The sequence below is a fragment of the Haliaeetus albicilla genome, chromosome 7, assembly GCF_947461875.1.
Source record: "Haliaeetus albicilla chromosome 7, bHalAlb1.1, whole genome shotgun sequence".
NCBI classification, from domain to species: domain Eukaryota; kingdom Metazoa; phylum Chordata; class Aves; order Accipitriformes; family Accipitridae; genus Haliaeetus; species Haliaeetus albicilla.
The window spans coordinates 23,978,098-24,002,814 of NC_091489.1; the positions used below are offsets into that span (position 1 = coordinate 23,978,098).

At 39.0% G+C, this 24,717-nt stretch overlaps 1 protein-coding gene and 1 long non-coding RNA gene across 4 annotated transcripts in view; both read right to left on the reverse strand.

The window, feature by feature from the left end:
* Positions 1-984: 984 nt before the first annotated feature.
* LOC138686097 (uncharacterized) lies at positions 985-4,587 on the reverse strand. Its single transcript, XR_011325425.1, has 2 exons — positions 2,290-4,587; positions 985-1,214 (listed from the first exon to the last, which is right to left on the reverse strand). It is a non-coding gene; the product is annotated as an uncharacterized lncRNA (long non-coding RNA).
* An 879-nt stretch (positions 4,588-5,466) lies between these two features.
* The window catches only part of AKAP7 (A-kinase anchoring protein 7), a 90,049-nt gene continuing 70,798 nt past the window's right edge, over positions 5,467-24,717 (reverse strand). The window contains exons 8-9 of one of the 3 annotated variants that reach the window (XM_069787322.1): positions 7,535-7,733; positions 5,467-6,765 (exon numbers count right to left, since the gene is read on the reverse strand). In XM_069787322.1, the coding sequence (XP_069643423.1) occupies positions 6,753-6,765; positions 7,535-7,733 (212 nt within the window). In that variant the 3' untranslated portion in view covers positions 5,467-6,752. Of the gene's footprint in view, positions 7,734-24,717 lie in introns of all 3 variants that reach the window. The other 2 variants (XM_069787324.1, XM_069787323.1) reach the window with 2 other exon arrangements.

The following is a 24,717-nucleotide window of genomic DNA, read 5'->3' on the forward strand; positions in this document are numbered from 1 at the left end:
AGACCTGTCCTGCACTTGAAATTTTGCTGGGAAGGGTGAAGTTAAGAATATCCAATTTACTAAAAAATTAATCCACTTTTTCCTTTTTGCACCTTCACTTTTGAAATGTCTTCCTTACTTTTGAAGTAGTATTCATTTAGGATGTTGGTTTAGCCATTCTCCACATATTCCCGTGTTATCAGTTTTTCTACAAACAAGAGCATCCACCCCAGTTTAGTGATACATCTCATTTTAGAGCATAATGGCAAAGAGGCTTTTAATTTATTTAGTTATCACATTTGCTTGATGATTCTGTCTGGTTTTGCAGTGGATCTTTTTTGGTAATTAACCTAAATAAGTTTGTTGATGTTACCTATATGAAGAATAGACATTTCATTTCCTCTTACCCATGATTTGTATTCTAATTTCCTGTACTTTACAAGCATAAAGTAACACAGCCAGCAGCTCGCTGCTGCAGCCATCGCATTCAGCCATTTGCAAGCATTCAGTCATCTACTGGTTTCTGGAGGAAGGAGGGTTTTTTCCCCCTCTGCTCTGCTGGCTGGCAGCATGCACACCCCAGAACTTAAGATTATTTGCAATTAATTTCTGTAGCTCTCTGTGCGCATTTAAGGACTTGACTACTTAGTCCACTTTGATTTCTAAACGCAGAAGTTCAGTGGACCTACACAATGCTAAAATGTATTACTAACAGGAGCTTCAAATGCATGCTTTTGTTCCTTTGCTTCTTCCTGCTCCTCTAGAGATCATCTCCCTGAGCTTTGCCTTGCCTTTGCCTTGACTTAGCCTCTATCCTGCAATATTTCTTGTAGCCCTTCACTTCAGCGCTCTGCCAGAGTGGTATTTCACAGCCGCATGCTCGTTCAGCCTTCCCTCTCAGAGGTATTTGATTGGAAAATGTGACTGGGAAATAGGCCATTTGCCTGTACAGCTGAGTGACAAACACAGGTGAGCACCATTTGACTGACCACATGCAGAGAACGCTATCGTTTTGCTTCGTTTCATCCTTTATTCTTCTAAACATTTGGACTTACTACATCTTTTTTACACTGGCAGCTACGTCTGAATTTTAGCAGTAGCTGCTGGCGTTTCTTCTTGGCTTTGTTTTTCTGTTACGTTTTGGTTGTCTGAGTTATGACTGAAGTTAAATCGTATCAGCATCATTTCTTCTCCTTCTCTTCTGAATGTTTGAGTGCCTGAAGTTCTCTGTATGGCTGGGGAAAAAAAGAATTAAAAAGGATTCTGAAAAGTGCAATGCTTTCCGACTTTTAATTCAAATTGTAATTTTGCTAAAAACCCCCCACCTGAATCTCTAGAGTCAATCCTGACCTCAAAACATCTCTGCCTTTCTTATCTGAAAGAAAAACTCCTTTTATTTCAAATAAGCTTCTGCTGAAATCCTCATGTGTCATTTCTTAATCAACTCCTTTTAACTACCCTAATTCTGCATTTTTGATTGGTTTAATCCTTAATCACCAGGAGCAAAAGGGCCCTTTATTTTCCATCAATGAGGAGAGTCCCTTGCAAGACACAGTTCCATGTCCCAGTCTCTGCTAATGCATTTTGCGTCCAAGAGTCACTAAACAAAGCACATAAACAGCAGTGGGAGCAGAGACCAGAATGCAGCAGTCTAACTCCAGCCTCTTGCTGCAGAAGTATTTGCTTATCAATGCCAGAGTGTCCTTTCTGCTATGTCAGGAATGGCAGGCATATCACTTTTTGTTTTCCTATGTACTGTTCTAATTATTGCTCTACTATGAGTGCATTTTACTTCTCAGCCCAGCCGTCTCTCAGGACTGATTTTCATTCAGTACAAATGTTCACATTATGAAGACTTAACATGAGGAGAATATAAATGAGCAGATGAGTGCACGCTAAGAACTTGCTTATACAGAAACTGTATTGATCAAAGGAACAGCAGAGTAAAACATGTCAGCATTAATGTGCTCCTATTTCCAGGGTTCAAACAGTTTTCTTTCCCATAAGAATGGTGTGACTTCTTGCCTCTGAAACCAGACCAATGTAATGATTTTTTTTAACTGAAAGTGCAAAGCATTTCTATAGAACATTATGTTATGGCACTAATAAGCTCTTGGAAAGCAAATGCACTTTCACCACTTTCCGAGATTACCCCTTATCACTATGTGAAAACTTATGGGAGAATCAAAATTCCAAAAGGTTTTCACAAATTAAATTACTACATGAGGATGACTTAGAACAGTTTTCGTCAAGTTAAACCAACACTTACTTTACCCAACTGCCCACTAATCACGCAGCTGACCCACTCACCGTCTCGGTTCTGGGAGGGCATGTCCCTCAGGAACTGCTTCTGTCGGGTGGTTTTGGGCCTTGTCCGCTGCCTCCAGATCAGACAGTCGTCGTCTCTAGATGAAGACTTCAGCTAACAGCCACACAGGCCCTCCTCTGACCTCTGGCAGTTCGAGGGAGACCAGAGGTGTCTCTGCAAAGACATCAACCTCTTTGGGATTTCAGTGACAACTTCCCCCCTCCTCCAAAGGGATGGTAACAGCTGAAAGCTACAGTACCCATTGAGTCCCTCATTTTCTCAGGCCAAGAAAGAGCTGAACAGAGGCAGAGGGCATTCACAGATAAAAGACTGCTTTGACAAAGATTGTGCAAAACAAAGTCCCGGGCTAGAAGCAGAGTGAAGCAACTCTTGGGCGTCCAGCTACGAGGTTCCACCTGAGGCAAGCAGGTTCCCTCCTGGCTTCCAGGGGGCTGCAGCTGGCTCTGCAGGTAGTGTTTCATCTGCAGTGAAACAGTTGCGGTTTACACTTCCTTTCATGAGTATATTCCTGGACATAGCTGAATTTAAAAAGTAAACTAGTGTTTTTACTAAACTTCAACTTACAAGCTCTACTGAGCGCAGTGGCTCTACTCTTCTATTTTTCCTGCTTGCTGACTACATAAACATGTAGGATACCTCTCAAGACTTTTATAAAATCAGAATCCTAACAAGAACATGAATCATGTCTAGACAGACATAAAAATGAAACAGTATCATTCTTGTCACCAGAATGAAGCAGGGCTGACACTCTTTGATCCATGACACACTCACACGGCCTTTTGGCTAAAACAGCACGCACAAAAGCGTGCACACTTATAATCAGAAACTCTATAAATAAAGAACATGAAGCCTCTTGAATCCTAACTTCCAGATTGTATAACCTTGCCATGAAGTAGTAGTTTACCACTCAATGCATCATACTTAACTTCAGTAAGACCATTAGTAGCATACAGGGCATTATCCAGTGGGCTCTCAATATTTGTATATCTGGATACAGTGTCTGAATCTGACCTTAAGCTCCGATCCTTTTTAGATTTATATCACCTTCAGTCAACACAGAAAGACTATTTAGTTTCCTTTTCACAAAGATCTTAATGCATATTCATCTGCTGCATTACAATCTAGCTACCAGACTGAGCATCCTTATGCCATGTTCACCCATGCTTGGAGACATCGGTTTCTACAACAGTCTCTCTTCCTACATCAGAGAATTGGTGTCTGTTGGTCAGGACTTACAAGGATTTACTGATCCCTCTGTCAGCTCTTGAACACCTCTGATGCACAGCTCAGCAGTGCAAACAATTTATGCCAAGGGCTGCTCAGGTATCAAGTGTACGGCTTTCGGCTACTTTTGTGCCTACGCTTAGACCAAGCATAGATGTCAGGAACAGTTTCTCCGCAGGTCACGGCAATCCAAAGACTTCCAGCTGGCCTAGTCCTGGAAGCTGAGCTACTGCTTCTTCACAGACATCTCTACAATCAGCAGTGTAGAAACACTCTTGAGTATGAACAAGCTAAAAGTTAGAACTGAAAACAAAACATGGACAAACTTGCACCCTCTGTTTTGAAATGCTAACGCTTTCCTGGAATAACCTGTGCATCGCTACCTCAAGACATCCCCCAACTGAGGCACTTAATTAAAAAACAGAATTGTTGCCTGAAAATGATTTATGAGTGTGAGGAAGGCAACATATTTGTTCTGTTCTGTGTGGCTCAGAGCTTCACACCTGCCTATATTAGGTTCAGTATCTATGTACCTGCATTCTTCAGTACTCATCTCACAGCTCCATGCAAGATATTTATGCTTTAATTTGGCAGCCAGGCTTCACTACCACTGGAAAAAAAATTTAAAAAATAGAGAATGCAAGAAGTAGGGTTGTCATGAGAGAATGGATCCAGATGCAGGATTTTTTTTTACCCTATTTTGTTTTCAATGTTGAGTAAATTAATAGTGGTGTCTTGTCAAAACCAGACATAAAGGCTATGGTTAGCATTTAAAAGAATGAGAATGGCTTAGAAACAAAAGCACTGTTGACCTTCATGGGTCAAAACATCTGAAATCCAAAGATGGGTTTTAGCTGCTTAAACATAGGTATCTAGTTCTTTTTAGAGGCTCTGGGGTATCCTCTCAGCCACAGTTCCTGACCCAGAAGAATGCATGTCTCATGTAGGGTTTGTGTCATATTTGCCAGACCCCTGCCAGGCCCACTCTAAAGCATCTCAAATGATACCGGCTGCCTATGTTCAGGCCATTAAGTCCCCTACACTTTATTTTTTCGAGCTGCTATTCTTGATGCCGTCCATAAGAACCGTGAATGAGCAGAGTCCCTAATAACCAGGTCACCTATCAAAGTATCTGGACTTAAATTCAGTGATTCATTTCTACAGTTTTACTTGAAACTGAAGAACAGTGACTGTTAACAAGCTGAACAATATAAAAAGGCACTTAATCATGGTAATGACTTGTATGGAGGAAAGGGGAGATTCAGATAGAATACAATAAATGGTTTTCCTGTTTTCATAGCTGATTGTCTGGTTTTGTGTTGTCATCTGCAAGTTGGATTTAAATTGCTCGATACCATAGGAATAGCTATCTCTGAATGAATTAGTACTCAGTAATGTTTGATATGACAAAGAAACTTCTCTCCTCAGAAGTAGGAGAGAAGATTCTCTCCTAAGCCTATGGAATAAGGGAACAAGCTGGGCTCAGAGCGTCACTGTGCAGGGATATATAGAACCACTTGTGAAAGTCTGGGGTTGTTTTTACTTCCAGGGATGATTGCAGGTTCAGATTAATTTTTTTTATTATTCTAGAGCAATTTTGAGACTATTTATTAAACTCAAACTCAATTTTTGACGTTGAAGAGTCAATATGGAACTTTAGGAAGTTGTACCAGTACTTCCTTCTAAATCCACACTGCCTAGAATATAAATTAATCCCTAGAGTTTCAAAGTTTTGCCATTTAAAACAATAATGACTTGGGACTAGCTTACCTACATGAATTTCTTCACATGATTTCAGCACCCAAGCTTTAGATCAGTATCTTGGCACAACACCCATAGTCAACTTCATGGTGTGATTCATACAAGCACTGTTTCTGTCAACCCTGTTACTTGCAATTTATTAAAGTCCATTTGGAGATGGGTGAAAACGTACATAGAGTGCAAAGGAAAAAATACTTTATTGTGAACATGGCATGTATGAGATGTATTTCAGAATACACTGTTACATATCAAATGAGAAAAGAAAAAAAGTTCTGACACAAGATAAATGACCAGTGCTTGAGACCAATGAAGAATATGCACACAGCTGTTCTAACAGCACAATTCTGATACCAATCACAATACATATTTATATAGCTTTTATGATCAGAGGCAATTTTAAACAATGTTTATAAAAAATGCAAATATTGGAACTACTCCTGCATTGTTGTACATACAAAGCTTCAGTGAATCTTGTAGGTGTGTGGAGGGAAAAAGGAGAGCAAACTGACACCCCACCTGAGGCAGCAGGAGGAAGAGATGGAGGAAACATCAAAAACAATCAACAAAACCACCGTTCTACAAAAGTAAAAAGGCAAATATTATCCCAAGGAATATTATTATTTTCACAAGAAATCTTAACTGCAGCATCCTGACTCCATTAAAACCAATGACAGTCTGCCATTGAGATCAGTGGAGCCTGAATTTCATTCTGAAATTTAAAACATTCTTGCATTAGTGTAAACATCAGCAGAAACAACATGTCAGCATCTATCCAAGTATTCAAGTGCCGTTTAAAAAAAAAATAAAAACCAGACAGTGCTAACCCAAAATGGCAGTACATATCCAAAAGGCAGATCATTAAAAGAGGTTTTTTTCAAATATACATTTTAAAGTATTTAAAAGCATCCACTTTTTAATATTTGTATATCATTGCTAGGGAAGGGATCTATGAGAAAAATCTGAATTATCTGCAATGACAAAGGAAGGGCACAGTGTTTGCTTAGATTTATCTGAAACCAGTATTTTTCCACTTTGGAGCCATGACATATACCTGCACATTCAAGCATGTTTCAAAGCAGTGCTGAGGAGTGGCTGTACTTCATCATTATGAAATATAATTCTTCTGTGCAAGTATTTCAGCATGATTCCTCATGAGCCATTTACACCCATTCATATTTTCAGTAAAAAAGAAATAGAAAGGAAAATTTCTTGAAAAATTTTTTTTGTCTTTAAACAACCCGATGAGATTTTATACATCATGGCAATTGACAATCATGCATTTGGAGATCCAGAGTCAATACAACTTTTCCATTTACTGTTAGAGTTGTGCCTGTCTTCAAACAGTTCTTTGCTAATTTTCATGCGGATCTCGGGACTGGATAACAGCTCCTTTATCTGATTCAGTCTGGATAACAGGGCCTGTGTTTCTCTGTGCAAAGCATCCTTTACTAAGTCTGCTTCATGGCTCTTTCCTAGAGGAAAAGAACAATATAATACATTTTATAACAACTTAATGTCATTCAGAATCATTAATGTATGGAGATAAAGAGATCGTATCTGGTTTGGATAGTATTAAGTGCTCAGTCTTTTGCCCATATTGATTTTTTATAAAAAGGTACTTTGTCAAAAAAATATAATTTACACCAACAAATGCTACCAAAAAGTAAAGACCAGTACAGTGTCACATTTAAGAAAAACTCCTGCCATATTACATACTGTGTAACAGTATCTGCGATGAGTATCTGTAGTGGTAATTTTTAGCTTGGGGTTGACTGCTGTTGACTAGGAAACAGCATGTGCTCTCACACGGAGTAAGCAGCCCTGCGGCAGTGCCAAACCCTCGGGCAGAGGGCAGCACTTCCACTTATGGCAAGGCCTCTTCCACGGCCATTCGTGACAATCCGAAAGGCAAACGCAAAGGGTTCGGTTTCTCTTCAAAAGCAAGGAAGGGACTCCTGGTATCAAGAGCCAGTGAAGACGGGAGCCGCCTGCTTCACCATTCTTGTCTTTTTTCCACTGTCCATCCCTCCCAGCATTCAACAGATTTTCAGCAGTGCGAGCACTTATTAAACCAGTAGACAGTGTCCTTCGATTCAGAACAAACTTTTGATAAGAGACTCACAAAGCAGAGTGCCTGTCACCCAGCATCACTTAGCAAATTTCAGCAGGGAGCTGGGACATGTTTTTGTGGTTATTCTTGGTGGGATATTTGCTCCCGGGCTTTTTTTGCACAGTGCTCACTTGCTGTTATCATTGTCGCTCTCATTCTTACTGCCGCTTGCTGCTTCTTCAGTTTTCACAGGGCTTCCATCAGTTTGTCTGGTTTTGTTTTGCGTTTCTTCTAAATATTGCTGTACAGCCTTCAGCACCGCGTTCTCCACCAGCCTTTTGCTGAGGCTCACCAGCTCTGCATCGTCTGGCTCTGCTGCACGTTTTTCACCTATGTGTCACAACAGACAAGAGAAGGAATTCATTGCTACGGAAAGATAGTAGCCGTAATTGTATCAGGAGCCTCCATCTGAGCTGGATTTTAAGTTATTAGCTGCCTCTTCCTGACTGTAAAAAGTAATTTTCCCCTCCTCAAGGTCTGAATCAAAAGCGTTTCATAAAGATGTATACAGTATATCAGATCAAAAATATTTCACTGCTCATCTTTATTGTAACACTCCAGTAAAAGCCACTGGCTAACAATATGAGCACCCACTCAGCTTAGAAGAGTAAGCGTGCAAATTTAATTTCTTCTAGCCAACGATCACCTGTGCCATCTGGGCAAAGATGAAAAAGATGGCACGTGATGAATTTACATTTTAGCAGCATTCTTAAATTTAGCTGCCCCTGTTTTGTGATTTTGCTTAATAAATCTGAAATGTCTACCTATGTATTCATTGCTTGCAATTCAAGAGTTTGTCATGGGAAAAATGAATAAAATACTCTAAGCGCAGGTTAGAAATTTTTTTCTAAACAAAGCGTAAAACTTAGAAAAACCATGTATTCCCTCCCTGTCTCTCTTCTGTCTTCTAACTTAAAGCTCTGACATTGAAGGAATGCAAGTTCCAGCAGTCTATTCTTAGATATCTGCTGATAAAAGCAAGAAGCTGGCATTTCCCTGCTTTGTTAAGAGTTCACGTGAATAAACATATACAACGAAATAACTGTATACATAGTGAGGATTCTCATATATCATTACATTATTTTGAAATTGTACTTTTCCATGAATCATTTTCCTATTAAACTATATAGCCTACTACAGCATCCTCCTTTTATGAAGAATGCAATCCAGGAAAAGCAGATTTTATTGTCCGATTTCCACTGGCCATGTAATTTGTCAGTTTGCAATTTCTTGCACTAGGTAAACAACTGTTTCCCTCCACCTATATTTAAAGGCCATACTTCTAATGTCCTTTTCTGGAGTTAGTGTTCTGCAACCAGTAATAAGAGGCTGCTTAGTCACACACATCTGGTGAAAGAGATACTGTTGTATGCTCTCAGCACAAAGCTCTGTACTGTTCAATTATCTAAATTTGCTCTTTTTCATACATGTAAATTTATTCAAGTTTGCTAGCACATACAGATTATAGTTCTAAAAGACTTTTATTAGTCTTCCTAGGGGATTGCACAATGCAGGAGTGATTTCACTGATAGAACATAATTCATTTGGGGATTCAAGGGGGAGAGGTAAACAAAACTCTTCATTTTCAGAGGCAGTGCTTTTATTAGCTGTTGATATGAGCATCCCACTCTGGAACAGCAAGACAGATGAAACTCTTCCAGTTCTGGGCCCCCACAACACTGTTACTGTAGGGAAGGAAGAACTGTGCTCTCCAGCTGAAGAGTCATCAGACTAGACCTGGGTAAAGCATTTCATTACATTTTGGAAAAATTTTTGAAAAATACTCTAAAAAATATTTTAAAAGGCAGCAATGGGAATAGTTTTGGTTAAAACAAAATTTTAAAAATAAGAGAAAACATTAAAAGTGGGATTAGCATTTCCAAGAAGAAACATTTTAGGTTAATATGCAAATCCAAGGGAGGCACAGGCACTATTCCCAAGACCACTCAAACAGGTACATACTCCACGTTCTCTGGCCTGCTGCTTACCATGCTCCTTCACTATCTCCAAAACCTGGGCTTAAGCCTATCATTTAACTTACTTAGAGGAGCAACTTAACTCAGGCTCTTATCTCTCAGGGGACCCAAGATGTATATGAGCAGCATCTCCTCCCAGCTTTTATGAATTGATCCCACGTGCTCCTTTGAACGCAGCCCTTTGATTCCAAGTTTCCTTTGCTTTTATTAAAGATGCTCGACAAAATATTTTGGTTGTTCCAGTCTATTTATTCACTAGAAATAAAAAAATAACACTGTGGCTTCCAGTTGGAGAGTTTCTTATTTTTCAGAATTGCTAGTGAATCACAGAAATTGTTACTCATGCAGCTCTAATGATCTGTCCATGCAACTCTGAACAAAATCAATGGAAAATATGGTGCTCAGCCACTCTGAGGCTTGACCCTATAGTACTTAATATGCAGAATATGACTAATAAGTCACAGAGGCCTCCAGATACCACAAAACAGTAGTGATTATATTTACTCAGAATGTAATTTTACTTGTAGTACATTATATTATTATTCTGACAGTCTAAAAAAGGACAGAGCTCTTCTTTCATAAATATTTTCTGCAAAACAGTTCTCATTTACATACATATGTATAAAAACCATATATCTACTACTGCATTTAAAATTTCAAATTAAGTAGATAGCTCATTGTGTATGTAATTTCTCAAGCATGAAAAAAAAATCAGACTACTTAAAATGAGCCTTTAAAAAGTACAGTTTATATAGCTGCAGAAGAATGGTTCAGGGGTTTTTTTGTTATTTGTTTGCTTTTAATATTTTGAGACATTCATGGCTCACCAGCAGTCTGGAGCCAAGTCTATAGTACCTCCTAAGTAGGCTCTGCATTCCCGCTGGGAAGACGTACATGGCATGTGACTGACGTGTGAATGCGAATGTATGCACAACCCTGTATGAAGAGTGCCCTTGGATTTATCTGTCCGGCCACCTTGGTGGACTGGCACATGGGGCTATATGATTCACTCATGCTCTGTTCATATTCTCAGACTCCCTAAGGAGCAGTTGTGTGAGTGTCTGTGCAATGCCGAGGTTCGTTGGCAAGGTAGTTGTATACTATTGTATCATTCCTATTTGTGACTGTTGTCAAAAAGAAATAGGTCACATAACAGGTATTGATCATCTATATTTACTTGAATATTTAACATAGATATATGTCCTGTTTATATCTCTCTCTCCATGCTGCATCTGCTGCTTGCCTGCTTCTTAGATGTATACAATTCCTTTGCAGTAGCCAAATGCTTCTTTGTGTAGACTGTCTTACGTTATAGGAATTATCAGAATATTGGTAAAAAGCCGTTGTAAATATGAATGTTCTAGATTTAAAAGGGAGGCTTAAAAATTCAGAATTGCTTTGTTTGTAAACTCTGTTCTGAAAAGGGAACAAATATATCACATACCCTGTATTTGCATCTATGCTATGCCTCTCAGTTTGGACTGTGCCACTACTTTATTTCTGCCTGTGAATAAAAAACTTCCACTGCTGTCTCCTGCATGTGGCTCAGAATAAGAATGAAAAAAAACCCCAACCCCCAAAACCCCTTCCATTTTGTTTATCCCAGAATTCTCGTCTATAATTTTCTAAAGATGAAAACAAATTCATACTCTGTGAATGTATCTCAATGCATCCATGTTAAACAGTGCTTTTTATTACTGAAACTGAAGCACACCTATTGTCCTGAAATGCCCACCATTTTTTACAAAAGGGAACTATCAACTGCACAGAATTATTCAAAAGGGCCTTTATGATCCTGCAGCGTGCTGCTAGCAGTTACAGACGTGAACTGGATCCCTGCAACCAAATCCAAGTTTGGATTCAAATTCACTGCTGTATCCCTCTGCTGGACTAGGTTTACTCTCCAAGTCTACAACCCTTTACACTTTTGCAGGACTGTGATCTGGATTTTGAAATACTGCATTGGAACAAAACAGATTTCGTGGTCCTGGTACAGCATTTTCAAGGTCCTGACAGCCTGTTTTAGAGGCCATGTGGGTATCTCAGGTTTGGAGAGAGGCAGGACAGTTACTTAGATCCCCCTCCTGTTTATACTACTAGTTCTTTTTTCTGTGAGAGATTTAATTGAAGGAACCAATAGTGGATCCCTTTTACAGGAAAAGCCAGTTTTACAAACTTTTACCAGCTGCACTCCAAGACAACGTTCTGCAATCCTTGCCTCATGACCTCTACACACTGGGTTTTGTTTTTCCTTCCAACAACCTTTCATCACAACAAAATGATGCCAACATGGGGCAAACTATAAAGCAGACCCTTGGTATTTTGAATAGGTGACTGAGACCAGCTGGGAAGCCTGTACTCTGGCAGCAGAGGTTACAGTCTGCATCCTGGGGAGGGCTGTGGTAACAGACATGCCTTTGTCTACCTTTTGGTTCATCAGTTTTCTAACACTGTTTTTACAGACTCTAGAAAACAAAAAACCTATGAGGGACTCATGCAATCTTTCACAAACCAAACATTAAGAAATTCCTTCTGAATGCTGGAAAACTTCATTTTTCTACTTACACTGTGCCTCTTACCGACACCAAGAGGGCAACCCGAGTTGCTCTTGCATACATGCAAAGCTTTCAACACAGGACTCCCTTTCTATGGTGACTCCTCAGTGGCTCCTACTCATAACAATCCCTCACTATAAGATAATTGATTATTAACCCCTCCATACAGGGGAAAAAGCTTTGCTGGTGTGCAGTATAGTGCGACAAGAAGGAAGGAGACAACTACCTTAACTGTTGATGGACTAAGAAACCTTCAGCAGATAACTATCAATTATTTCTGCATATGGTGGGGTGGGAGAAAACAAAGGAAGGCCAATAAAACAAATACCAGACAGATTTCAGCATGTGAATTCATACAGTTTGCTATGTCAGTGGTTGTGTCTTTATCATGGATCACCATCTCTACGTGAGCAGAAAAAGAGCTAAGAGTGAAGACATCATTTATATTCACAACGCCCAGGCAGATGTAGACTATTGCAAGGCTGCCATGCACGGCTGCAGCCTGTGGAAACATCTAGGTTTTGCTACACTAGACTTTTGTGTCTACAGAATCTGATTCAAAATTAAATTAAATCTCATTGACTTCTGTGGGAATTGGATGGAGTCCCACATCTACATACTGAACTGCAATGTCCTATGCATCAGACCAATGTGTTGAACATTTTCTTTACTGAGGACTTTCAGATAAATTTGGTAGGCCATATATATTAACAGCACTATAGCACTAGAGAAATACCACCCCAGTTCACCCTGCAAAGACAGTGAGTCCACAGTCCATAATAAATTGAATAACAAACTATAACCAAGCACCAGACTGTATGCTTCCTACCCTTGCAAGAGACTGTGAATGAGGCAGCACATTCAAGATCATGGTTTTGAAGTAATGAACACAAACATCAGCATGTGCCCCTATCTAATCAACACAATAAGCATAGACAGGAAAGTCACAACTCTGAACATTTCCTCGTTAATTAGGAAGGACTTCCCTGAAATGTCTCGAGTGGTCACTTAAGGAATTGGCACAAATAAGGCATTGAGAGGAAGGGTGAAATTATAATCTCATTATGACATGATGGTGATGACATTTGTTTTGCTGGATGTTCCCACCTGATGTTAAGCAGCATGTGCAGTTTAGCTCTCCTCTTGGAAATCTAACAAACTTTAGTTTTATGTATGTTGCTCTGTAAATACAGGACTGTCTAACAAGGCCATAGAGGCAATACCAATCTGTCCTTCATGCTGAATACATGGGTTTCTAGTTTGCTGGAAAGATTTTTTCATTTGATTTGGCCCACTGAGGAACAAAACAAACAGAATTAGTAATTTCTAGTAAAGAGAAAATTAAGGATGTTGCAGCTATTCAAGGAAAACGGTGCTCTTGCCAGTTTCAGTGATGACAGCAGGAATACCTGCAGCTTCCTTTGAGCTGGAGGCTTGGCAAACGTGGCAAGTTTGTTTTGTTTCAGACAAAACCCTTTGAAGCTCAGCAATCTAAAATTTCTGACCACCTCTAACTATAACGGGAGAAACAGGATGTGCTCTCCTAAACCTACTCTTCCTTCTATGAGCACTGAAGGATGCGATGCCACAGGCACAAGCCTTCAAAACAAACAACCAAGAAAAGACTCTACTCCTGGCATACCAGGAGTTCTGTTAAATATCTTGGTTTTATTTTCCTATTAAAAGAGACCTGCTGACAGAGAAATTTCCTGGTTCCCTTAATGTAGTTTAATGCTTAAACTTAATGAATTTATAAGAAGTCTAGTGTAACAGGAAAAAAAGATAACATAATGGCTGAAGGAAAGAAGATGGTTTAAAAAGCTGCAAGTTTTACTTGATTTTCTTACTGATACTCAGGTAGAGAAAACAGGCCAAGTTACACAAGTGGTTTTACATAACCACAGGGACATCCACTGTGCACACTGATAATGGGAGAACCAAAACATCCAGGCAGAATTATTCACCCCCTCCTTCACCATCCACAGCACTGCCTGGTGCTAGCAGCTCAAGGGAAACAGTGAAGAGGAGCTGCCTGGGCTGGCAGGGCTAGCAGAGAGAGCAGGAGAGTTCCTCCTCCCTCCAGGATGCAGCCAAGGGGGAGCTTCCCACTGTTTTCAGAGCCTGAGAGAGATACCAGGCTGAATTCTGGAACAGGACAGTTCCTCATCTTCAATGGCCCTCCAGAAATAATACTGAGAATGTAATGCGCCACGGGAGACAGTGTAGGTTGCTTCCCCATCGACCCGGGCCACCAGTGACCACAGACAGACCTGGATGGTCTTGAAGGCAGAGAATCACCCTGCTAGGTCACTAAGCTGAGGGAGGTATAGGCACAAGAAATGCAGCAGCTAACCAAAATAGGATACACACAGATTTTAATTGCCAAAGTCCAAACATGTTGCCAAATCCTACAAGCCCCTGCTTATGGACCAGTCAACCACGAAAATCGTATGTTTGCTCAGAAGCGTGATGAGGGAAGTCATTTAATATACATTCACCTCTTGTTACTGTTTTCTATCCTTCTTATATTCTTTGCGAATTTCAATTTCATTTCTTTAGGATTCATTTGTTACTATACAGCTTCCAATGGGACACTATTTAGGCTGAGACTTCTTCGTGCTACTGTCAAGTAGACTGAGAAAAGCAACCTTTTTTGGACTAAGACAGATGTTAAACAAGTGTTAATAAGTGAATTTAACAAGCTGATCCTGCGCTGTTGCTCCTCCTGAGTTCAGAAAAAGACTCCATACAAACTCACACTATCAAATAGTCTCTCACATATTACATGTCTTTCCTCAGGGAAAGCAATTCTGAATATATTTGTAAATTATGGAGAGAATAGTCAAATTTTAATCAACACACATTTTCATTTAATTATTTCAATTGCAGTAACATGACTTGTGAAACACAGGTGCATACTGCTTGAACTGCAAAAAGAAGATGAAATCTTGTCCAAAAAAGATTAAGATGTAAGTATAATTACAATTCAAGAGGATGTCCAACAGTGTCCATAAAATACTGTAATAAGGTGCAATTTTTATGGAAAAATGTCATTTTCAAGGTGTTTTTAATATCTCTGTAATCATACTTAATTAGACCCTAAACCTAATGGAAGAAGGTTAGAGTCACCTCTTTTGGCAGGAGCATCTTCCATAGGTTTGAACTGGTAGTGTAACTACATCCTAAGGTTGTCAAAACAGATGGGTCTAACCCTTTTCCCCCAGGATCTTGCATGAAAGAACTAAACCCACTTCATCAGCTTTGTGGATAAACCCTGAAGTTATTTATTTTTGAACATAAGAGCAGCATTGTAGCTGTCTTTCGTTTCATGGATCAAGCCTACTGAATCTGACCAAATTTATTAATAGCTTTGGGAAAACTAACATAACATCCTTAAGTCAATTTGAGTGTCATTAAAAAAACAGAAAAACATGACATACTTATCATGACATTGCCTATCTTAATCCGCTTTATCTATTATATATTTTGCCTTAAGTATTTAGCATTATTCTTTCTTCCCTCCCTTTTGTTTGCCACAACCTCCACTTCAAATGTGGTTTTTTAAAGTTAGAATTTGACATTTTCACTCTGATTTTGTGACATATAGCTGTAAATATGTTCACTGCTCTACCACATAAAGGTTTATGAAAGGTTTGTAAATATGAAATTTATCTTTTACACTTGGAAAAATTAGTTAATAAAAATTCAGACTTCTCTTTAAATGCTCTGGCTTTGAACCCATAAAACTACTGCTCAGGATCTTCTTCACGGCAAGCTCTTCCTCAACTTTATTCTCTCTCTAAAAGCCCAAATATACTCACTTGCAAGAACAGTGAATCTTGATGTCCAAAGAAAAATATTCAAGTAAGATAAGCAACAAATTCAGACCCTGTTTGGTCATAATAAATTGCTTTGTGTCATTGGGTTTTTGGTCACCTCAGCCATACGAAATCAGCATAGCTGTAGTGAAAGAATTAAGAATGCTGAAGGTATGACTACAGCTCACTTAATTTAATTCACAGGAATCTAAAAATTATTGCTAGAGTACAGCGTAAAGAGAGATCACTTAATGAGATCTGTGGATGAAAAAAATTGAAATATTACCATGTCATAAAACTAAATTTAATGCAATCAATCCTTCACATAAAATAAGCAGCTAATCTAGGACAAGAAAAAAAATGAAAGAATAAGAATATTAGAGGACAACACTCATTTTTTTTCCTTCCTATTTTCTTTATGAATAGTGCATATAATATAAGTTGATGAGCAAGCACCTAGTAATCGAAATTAACATTATTCTTGAGTCTGCTTCACCATTAGAAATCAAGAATAATTAAGTCCTGATTATTTGTTTAAACCAGTGGGCCTTATTTTCACATCCTTCCTATGCTAAGTACCAAATAGCTGTAAAAGCATTTTCTTTGTGAAACAACATAAAACTCCTTAAGAACATAACCAACATTTCCCTACCTAATAGCAAGACTTCTTTCATGTGTTACAGCTCTTATACTGCACGCTAGCAAAAGAGTAACTCCCTCTCTCTCTTCCCCCATATTTCTACTTCCTCAAATTCAGTGAGTCAAAGCCTATTCTAGCAGCACTTCAATGAAGTCAATCCAGAAAAATACATCAGCGATGCCAAAAAACTGAACTAATCCTCACAACTTTTACCAGCTTACACTCTGTACCATAACAGATTGCCCATCACCATGCCTTAAAATTGATGGTTCTCTTCTCTTTCCACTCCTTTTTCCATTCGCAAATTTTATCTCTACCTACACAGCACACACAATTCTATCCCTTCCTCTTCAGCATCCTAATAATTCTAATTCTGTCCCATTAACATCAGTGGAGAACTGCTTATTTATGCCAGCTGGTCTTCTGGTCCTTTATTTCTATGAGGCTAAACAGTTCTAATTTGGAGTTTCATCTTTGTTTCTTCATCCTTTCTTATTTTAAAGTAATAATTTTCTCAGTCTTCCTCCAACTCAGAGTAAAAGAATAAAGGCTGGGTATTCATGCCAAAAAGTTTTTGCATTTCTCTTCACTACATTCATAACCAACTATGAAATCAAAAGCGGGTATTTTTTCTTCACTCCAGCTAAATAGCATTGCATTTAATTCCATAGTTACCTTTGCCTTTATGTTTTACACATAGAAAAGTTCTCCTGCTTCTATGTTTGGCTACAGGGGCCAAGAAGAGTTCATTAAGGAAGAGGAGAAGGAAAGAGATGGGCAATGCTTCCCTTCAAAAGTGAACTGTATCATTCATGATTTTGAGACTTCCTGAGATGGGTAAATGCATACAAGAGTTGCATGGCACAATGCAATGTGGTTTTAACTCCAAGAATGTAGGTATAGCTATACATCAGGGGGTTATGTGCTGTTACCATGCAGGGCACCAGAAGCAGTAACCTAGAGCATTTGAGAATTAGCCTGTCCTCACAGCCTGGGTGCTGCATGTCGATCCAGATACTCCACTGCTGATGTAGGAGCTTATACTTGGACACATCTTACCACATAACATGTTTCTATCCAAAGTCTAATCCTGTAATCTCTTCTTATTGTATGCCTTCTATAGAGATTACGGCTAAAAAAGGACCGAGGGAATGAAATCAATCTTTCAAAGGAAAATTATGCACTTCATTTGGAATGGAGTTATTATTATTATTATTCACTTGTGCTGAAGCAGGGATTACAGGTAATGCCTCCATGATCTGGGCTGTGTTACACCAAGCCCTCTATCCTTACTACACCTGGCACTCCTTCCAAATGTTTCAGTCTAATTATAACAGAGAACACACACGATGTGTGAACAGGGCACACAGATGAGGTCAACAGAAAGTAACATTTATTTCATTAAATCAGAGAATCAAGAGTTTCAAAACACGCAAACACTACACCAGATTTCATTTTAACAAAAGAAAGGTAATCCCAGATTTTAGGAGGGCGTTCAATCACTAGAACTCACCTTAGTCTCAGGTTATATTTTGTAGAACTACAAGAATAAACTTTTCATTTTGTGCTGGAAAAACCTCTCGCATTCTATTAACGATGTGTATGTGAAAAGTAAAAGGGGAGCTGAGAGAAGAGAGGAAGAAAAGAAAACCTTTTTGATTGCATTAGGCTATACTGCATGGTAATGGATTTTTAAGACAGCAAAAAATGTTACTCATTTGCTGATTCTCCTCAGCCACAGTAAGTGCTGCAGAAAACACGCCTGATACTTAATATGTTTTTGTTCAATCCTCATGCTTTGCACTAAAGCGGAAAATTGAATAAAATGCCTTTTAAAAAAATTATTGCTATAATGTGAAACAGAATGAGTAACACAATAATAGACCATGGCGTAAGACATTTGTCCTCTTAGCAAAAGGATACAAGTTCTCCAGCAAGAGCAAATGAATTAGCCACGCCTGAGGATTTTAACTCACAGGAAACTCAGCAAGTGCCCAGATGAAGTTCACCTGAGACTGGCAGATATTCAAAGGGATTAAGTTATCATCAGCAAGGATAAAGTTAATGGTGGATTTTGAGGACTGGGATCCAGAGGAGATATCTAATAAGGAGTGAATTTTCTCTGTACCAATTTAGGACAGCAATTCCTAAGGTTCATAAGAGTTAGAGGCAGGGTCGAGAGCCTGACAAAAGTTCAGCTGTGTATGCTAACATCAGAATTACAAGTCTAAAAGCACCGACTATTGTAAAGGTTTGACAGTGCCAAATCTATTGCTAGTATGGTGTACTTTTAGCTACTTAAGGCCCAAGGACTTAGCCTGTAGTCAAATGTTTATCAATTGAAGGCATCTAAATTTTACACAATGTTTGTGGCATCCAGTCCATTTTCCTTTTATTGAGGCAGGATAATTTCCTAGCCCTTTCTCCATGCTAACTTCCATGGCATATAACTTCCATAGCATATATGACCCTATACCTCAAATTCCTCTAAATCCTAGTCTCTTCTGTCAATTCTACACTTCAAGCTTATGGAAACAGAATCACTCAAATTTTAGGAATGGCAAAAATTATTAGGTATGAAACATTACTAAACCAGCAATAATCAGCTGCTGAACAAGGTGCCAGTATGCCTTACTACAATACTTTTCAAGATACCTTATTTTCCACTTTGCCTATAATAATTCCACAAATAATAACAGACCAGTGTCATCTAAAGGACAACCCCTCACTGGACCAAGGACTTTTGTTTGCCTTGTTTTCTTTGTTTGTCTGCATTAATCTGAAAATCTTGGTCACAACATTGCAAAATGTAGAGACGGTCTGCAGTCCAGCATCTGTCACTGACAGGAAGCTTTTCCTGAAATATATACAAAATGTTCTCTCTTGTTCTTATTTCACGTGATGCAATAGAAGTAATCCTGTGCTATCTTAATAGTTGCTTAAACATGTTGACTAGTTCCTCCTCCTGCCTTCTGGCTTTGTAGCTTTTTTTTTTTTTCCAAAACTAGCTAGTTCCTACTCTAAGAGCACATGGGCTGACCCCAAGATGTAGCTCTGCAGCTCCCCAGGCATTTTCTGGAAGTGCAGCTTGGGGTCCTACTTTGCATTTGGAGCAGTATCTTCTTTTGAAAATATAACCCTTCCTCCAAACTTCTTCCTCTTCTGCTCCACGATTGTGCCTCTTGAGCTTCTAGGACAAAAGTTACACTGATCCTTCCAGTGCAGATTTAGCTAGCAGTGCATGCATGCCATTTCTGCTAAAAGGTTGTAGGTCTGGTGGCACATGATCTTGCTTAAGGGGAAAGAGATAGGGTTTGGGTTTGTTTTTTTTTTTAATTCCCAGAGGTAAACCTTTTCCATAGATGAAACCTGTTTTCCCCCCTTTTTCAGAGGTCTGAGTACAGCCTCCTAATCATTCCAGGTCAGTATAGAAATGTAAAATTTGAGACTCTGATTATTTGTCCAGATTTTGGTTTTGAGAGACCTTTAATGAAATAAAATAAAATAACTTATTTTGTCTTTCTTAATTATACAGTATCTTTAAGAGAGGCTGTGCAGACCAATTTTATAATTTTTTAAAATTTTAATATTTTAATGGTTTCTGGAATAAAGATTAAAACAGGCCAGCCTGCTTCCAGGAACAGCACTCTCCATTAGAAAACAAAGCACTCAATTAGCTAGCATTAAGCATCACAAATAAGACAGTATAAGAGAAAAAAAAGCACATTTAAAATATCAGATTAGGAAGAAGTAGACAACTACCACATTTTGGTTGTATAACACTTTCCTACTCCCAAGTGTGGCTATTCTATTTCTGTAATAGATGTTTTTTCCATATGTTACAATTTCTACATTGTGAGCAGCTCCTCTCTAAGCTTACAGAGATTAGGTTACAGTAGGACTTGTCATACAGCAATACAATAGGTCAAAGCAAATGAGTATCTAAATTGGGGCAGCTGTTCATATATAGTAACAGAGAACGGCATTTCATGTTTAGCATGTCACACTTCTTATTTGGCTGTAATATGGATTTGCTCATGCATCACTTTTAAGCAGAGAAGGAAAATCCAACTTGGGTTCTATGTTGACATTAGACAAAACTCCTGTCCTCACAGTAACATGAAAAGCACCTCTGAAACCCAGTGTTTCATTCAGAGGTACCTGGCTATGTTTACACAGGTGAGCTCCACAATGCCAGTACTTGTTCTTTGGCTATGAGGCCAATTAGCACAGAGCAGCTCAGGTCCAGCCCATCCAGCTCTGCTAGCCTCTGAAATGGTGTGGCTGCATCCAAACTGCCTGCTGGGAATGGACTTTGGTTGGTGCTAACTCCTAACCAGCGCCCCGGAGTTGCTGCAGAAGGTGCCCTTTTGCCAGGGCTAGAACTATGCCAGGGTCACAGCACGGACAAGGCAGTCCCAGCGCCCAGGCACATCCCCGGACACCCCGCCATGCAGTACACAGGAGCCCAAGACACGTAGAGAGGTTTGCAGAGCCAGGGTGTGTCTGTAGGTAGCAAAGCTGAGAAGTACATTGAGCCAAATTCTGCATTCATAAAACACTTACTTCTGTGGATTTCTACTGGCAGAGGTTTTGACTAGTAACTCCGAAGCAGCCCAGCACAAATTAAAACAGAAATATGGACTAAACAGTTTCAGAGAGTAGTGCAATAGTAGCTAGAGTAACACATGTGCCAGACGACAGGATTTGGCTTGTGACTCCAGTAAAGCTGTGGGAACACCACAAATTCCATTTCCTCTTCCACTACAATGACATCCTACATGGAAAGGTAAAATTCATAACTCTAAATATTTAGACTTTCCAATCCTTTTTACTTTTCAGGGCAGGTCTTACAGCACTTCAGAAAACCATGCTGCTCCTTCTACTGTTTCGTGAGTAACAAGCAGCACAATTTGTATAGTGAGTTGAGAGGCATTGTGCCAGAGTATATATAAAACTCAGTAAACTGAGAAGAGAGTATATAATAATGAATATGAGAAACAGTACTAAGGGGATTTACATTATACAGAATAAGGTATTTGGATGTTTTCACTGGGAATATAGGACAGCTTTTAATATTATCTGATAGCAACAGTCTGTAATTTACCCTTTAGAAATCAATAAAAACATAATGTTGTAGGCTTTGCCTTGTTCAATAGTATACTAGGGTAAAGCAAGCAGAGTTCCTCTGAGAAACCATCTTCCTTTTGCTGTAGCAATGGTGTTACTAAGCTAACCTTTAAATCATCTGAACAGCTTGAAAGACAGAATATCTCATATCTAGCTGTATATGGGGTGAATACAAAACATATTTTCCACTAATGAGCAATAACGTTTAACTGGCGTACTCATAAAGTATGAGAAATCCAATACAACACATGGAACATCTGCATACAGGACAATCGGTGAAGCTGCTCTCTTCAGTTCACCAAGACATGTTTATGTACATTTACTTTGTCTTTTGCCCCTTATTCTCCCTTTCAAACCCAAAAGGATATGGGATAGCAGCAGACACACTGCTAAAGCAAACTACTGTAAATGCAGAAAATTTAAAAGTGATCTTATTTTCCTTCCAGGGTCACTCTTTCATTAAGAAATCATGTTGGAAGTCTCCTGCAAGAGCCACGGGAGCAGACTACCAGCCTCATTTTCAACGCCTAGGGCTGCAAGAACAGTATTTTACCCAGGCTCCTTCCCCTGCTATGTACATACTTACAAAGAGGATTCCAGATGGGGTTGGCAATTTGTTGGCTTGCCATCTGAACCAATCTCTCTGATATTATTTATAGAAGGTCTGCTTTTAAATGGGCTAGCTGATATTCTCATCCATCTCACTGCAGCCCTTGACTCCAGGGACTGCCAGCGGACTGTCACAGCCATGACACTTGGCAGGCTGGGTCCTCGGTTGGTATAAATCAGCACTATTCTTGCTTACTGCTGCTAAGGGTTTCACTTGACATTTTCACTACCACTTGATTCACGCCCCAGATAATCTGTCTCACTTTCATGGTTTTACTTGCGCATTTAGCAAAAATCCTCAAAAGCTGTTAGCTAGCTTCTAACTGAATATTCCAAATGAAGTGTCCTTTTAGACAGCTTCCAAGCACTGCAGTACTAAATGGTATATTATTATTAAAATTATTATTTTTAATGAATATAACCATTATTAAAACTCCCGATTCAATTACTGTACATTGGAAACTTTTCTGAGATTTATCACTACCAGAAAAGTGTAATTTTTATTATACAGAAATAAATTAGTGGGCAAAAGCAACGTGTATTCTTATTTATGCTATGTTGCAAATTGATAGACAATAGTTAACTGTCAATTATTTCCCCCTTACAAAAGATGAAAAGCTATTACCCATTACAGTATATTTAAACAGAGTCATTAATTTCTAGTCAAGTTTTTGCTCTAACTTAATGCTGGAGATTTACAAAACAAACTAATTGCATTTGAAAGATTTGGCCCCATGAAAAATGGTATTCACCATTCTTTGGTCTGGACTACTGTTTGGTTTTTTGAACCAAGAAGCATAACAATTTTGAATATTAAATGCAATTTTCAGCTCTAATCTGCCACTACAGCTGGTGGCCCACAGAAATGCCCAGGGCTATTTGAATGCTATTGCAGCAGAACTCACACGTATTCCAAATCATTGTAAAGCTTCCTTTTTCCTAGACTGCCATACAGTGTTTTGGATACATTCTTGGGCCTTCCCCCCCCAACAGGGCAAGGAAATGCCCTATGGTGGAAGGAATTTAAACTGATACCTACATAACCTAAGAAATACAGGGCTCAATTCTGTATCTGCTGAAGCTTCCTGTCTCCCCAAACATTTGCCAATCAATTTAATTGAAGGAGCATCAGTGTGCTCAGTAAGATGATCAAGAAAATACTACTTTTCCTTTGGAATGTACTCTTCTATTCATGTGGTTCTTTGTATGAAATACCTTCCAGAAACACTAAAACATCTGGCTAATGTCACAGTTAGAAACTTCTCCACATAAGCAAGTTTCCAGTGCATTACTTCTCCACACGAGTGCCTGACCTTGTAGCAAAGCGTACTAAAAAGTTCCTTGGCCATAAATTTTAAAATAGAGAGCAAAAGCAAGAAAACAAATGACAGAAATAATTCATTGCATCAATGTGCAGTAAAATAAATATTTTAAGGAAGATCCCTCTCCTTGACAGAGGATTATTATTTTTTTTTTACTTCCTTTACAGTGCTATACATACAATAGCAGCAATACTGCATGGTACTGATTATCATCTCTTACTGTATTTTATTTCCACCCAGAAAGAATTGCATAACCATAGTATAACTGCTAGTGCATTTCTCACAACCCCCTCAACCAGCAGCCTCTGTTAGTCTGAGAAGCGTGCTGACTAGTTCCAGCAGTGGTGACTTTTGTATGGGCTCGCTGAGATCACAGACTCAGTTCCCATAATCTGCAAAGAAGCCTTCAGCTGTAAACAAAACAATTTTAATGCTGTCTCTCATCTTTCCTCAATGAAAAATCTCATAACAGAGTTATCCACTGCACTACTAACATGACTAAACAGTGAGGAATCTGCTCTGGCATAATCAAATCGATTATTTTACCTAAAAATCCACAAATGGCTCATACAATGCCCTTCACAGCAGAAATGAGGTATGAACTTGCAACAGTTGTTTCATTTTCTTCCATGACTCTTTTAACATTCCCAGACTGGCATTAACGACCTATCACTTCTTTGTCAATAAACTCATTTCTGGAATCCTCAGAGAATTCTGGTTTTGCAGATCAGAAGAGGATGGGGAAGTATACAAATAAGATAACCTTCTTGTAAAATATAAGTATGATAAACACTACAGCACCTTGGAAGTTAGCCAACCAACAAGAAGTACAGCACTTTATCCTGTGAGGCAGCAACCACATGAGGCAATACAACTGGGAGGGATGGCAAAAGGGAGATACATAGTCCACACACCTCTCAGAGGTTTGCCCTTTCCACTATTCTTGCTGCAGTTCCTGAAAAGCATTGGACTACAACCAGGCAGGTCCTCCTTGTTCTCTCTACCTGAGTGCAGGGTAGGCAGAGAGACACCATTTCACTGTCCTGAGAACACTGAACTTAGCGGGAAGGCTGACCCATCTGATGTCTACACGATTTAATGTTTGATCCACAAGCATCAAAACCAGAAATTTTTATTATACAGAAATAAATTAGTGGGCAAAAGCAACATGTATTCTTATTTATGCTATGTTGCAAATTGCTAGACAATAGTTAACTGTCAATTATTTCCCCCCTACAAAAGATGAAAAGCTATTACCCATTAG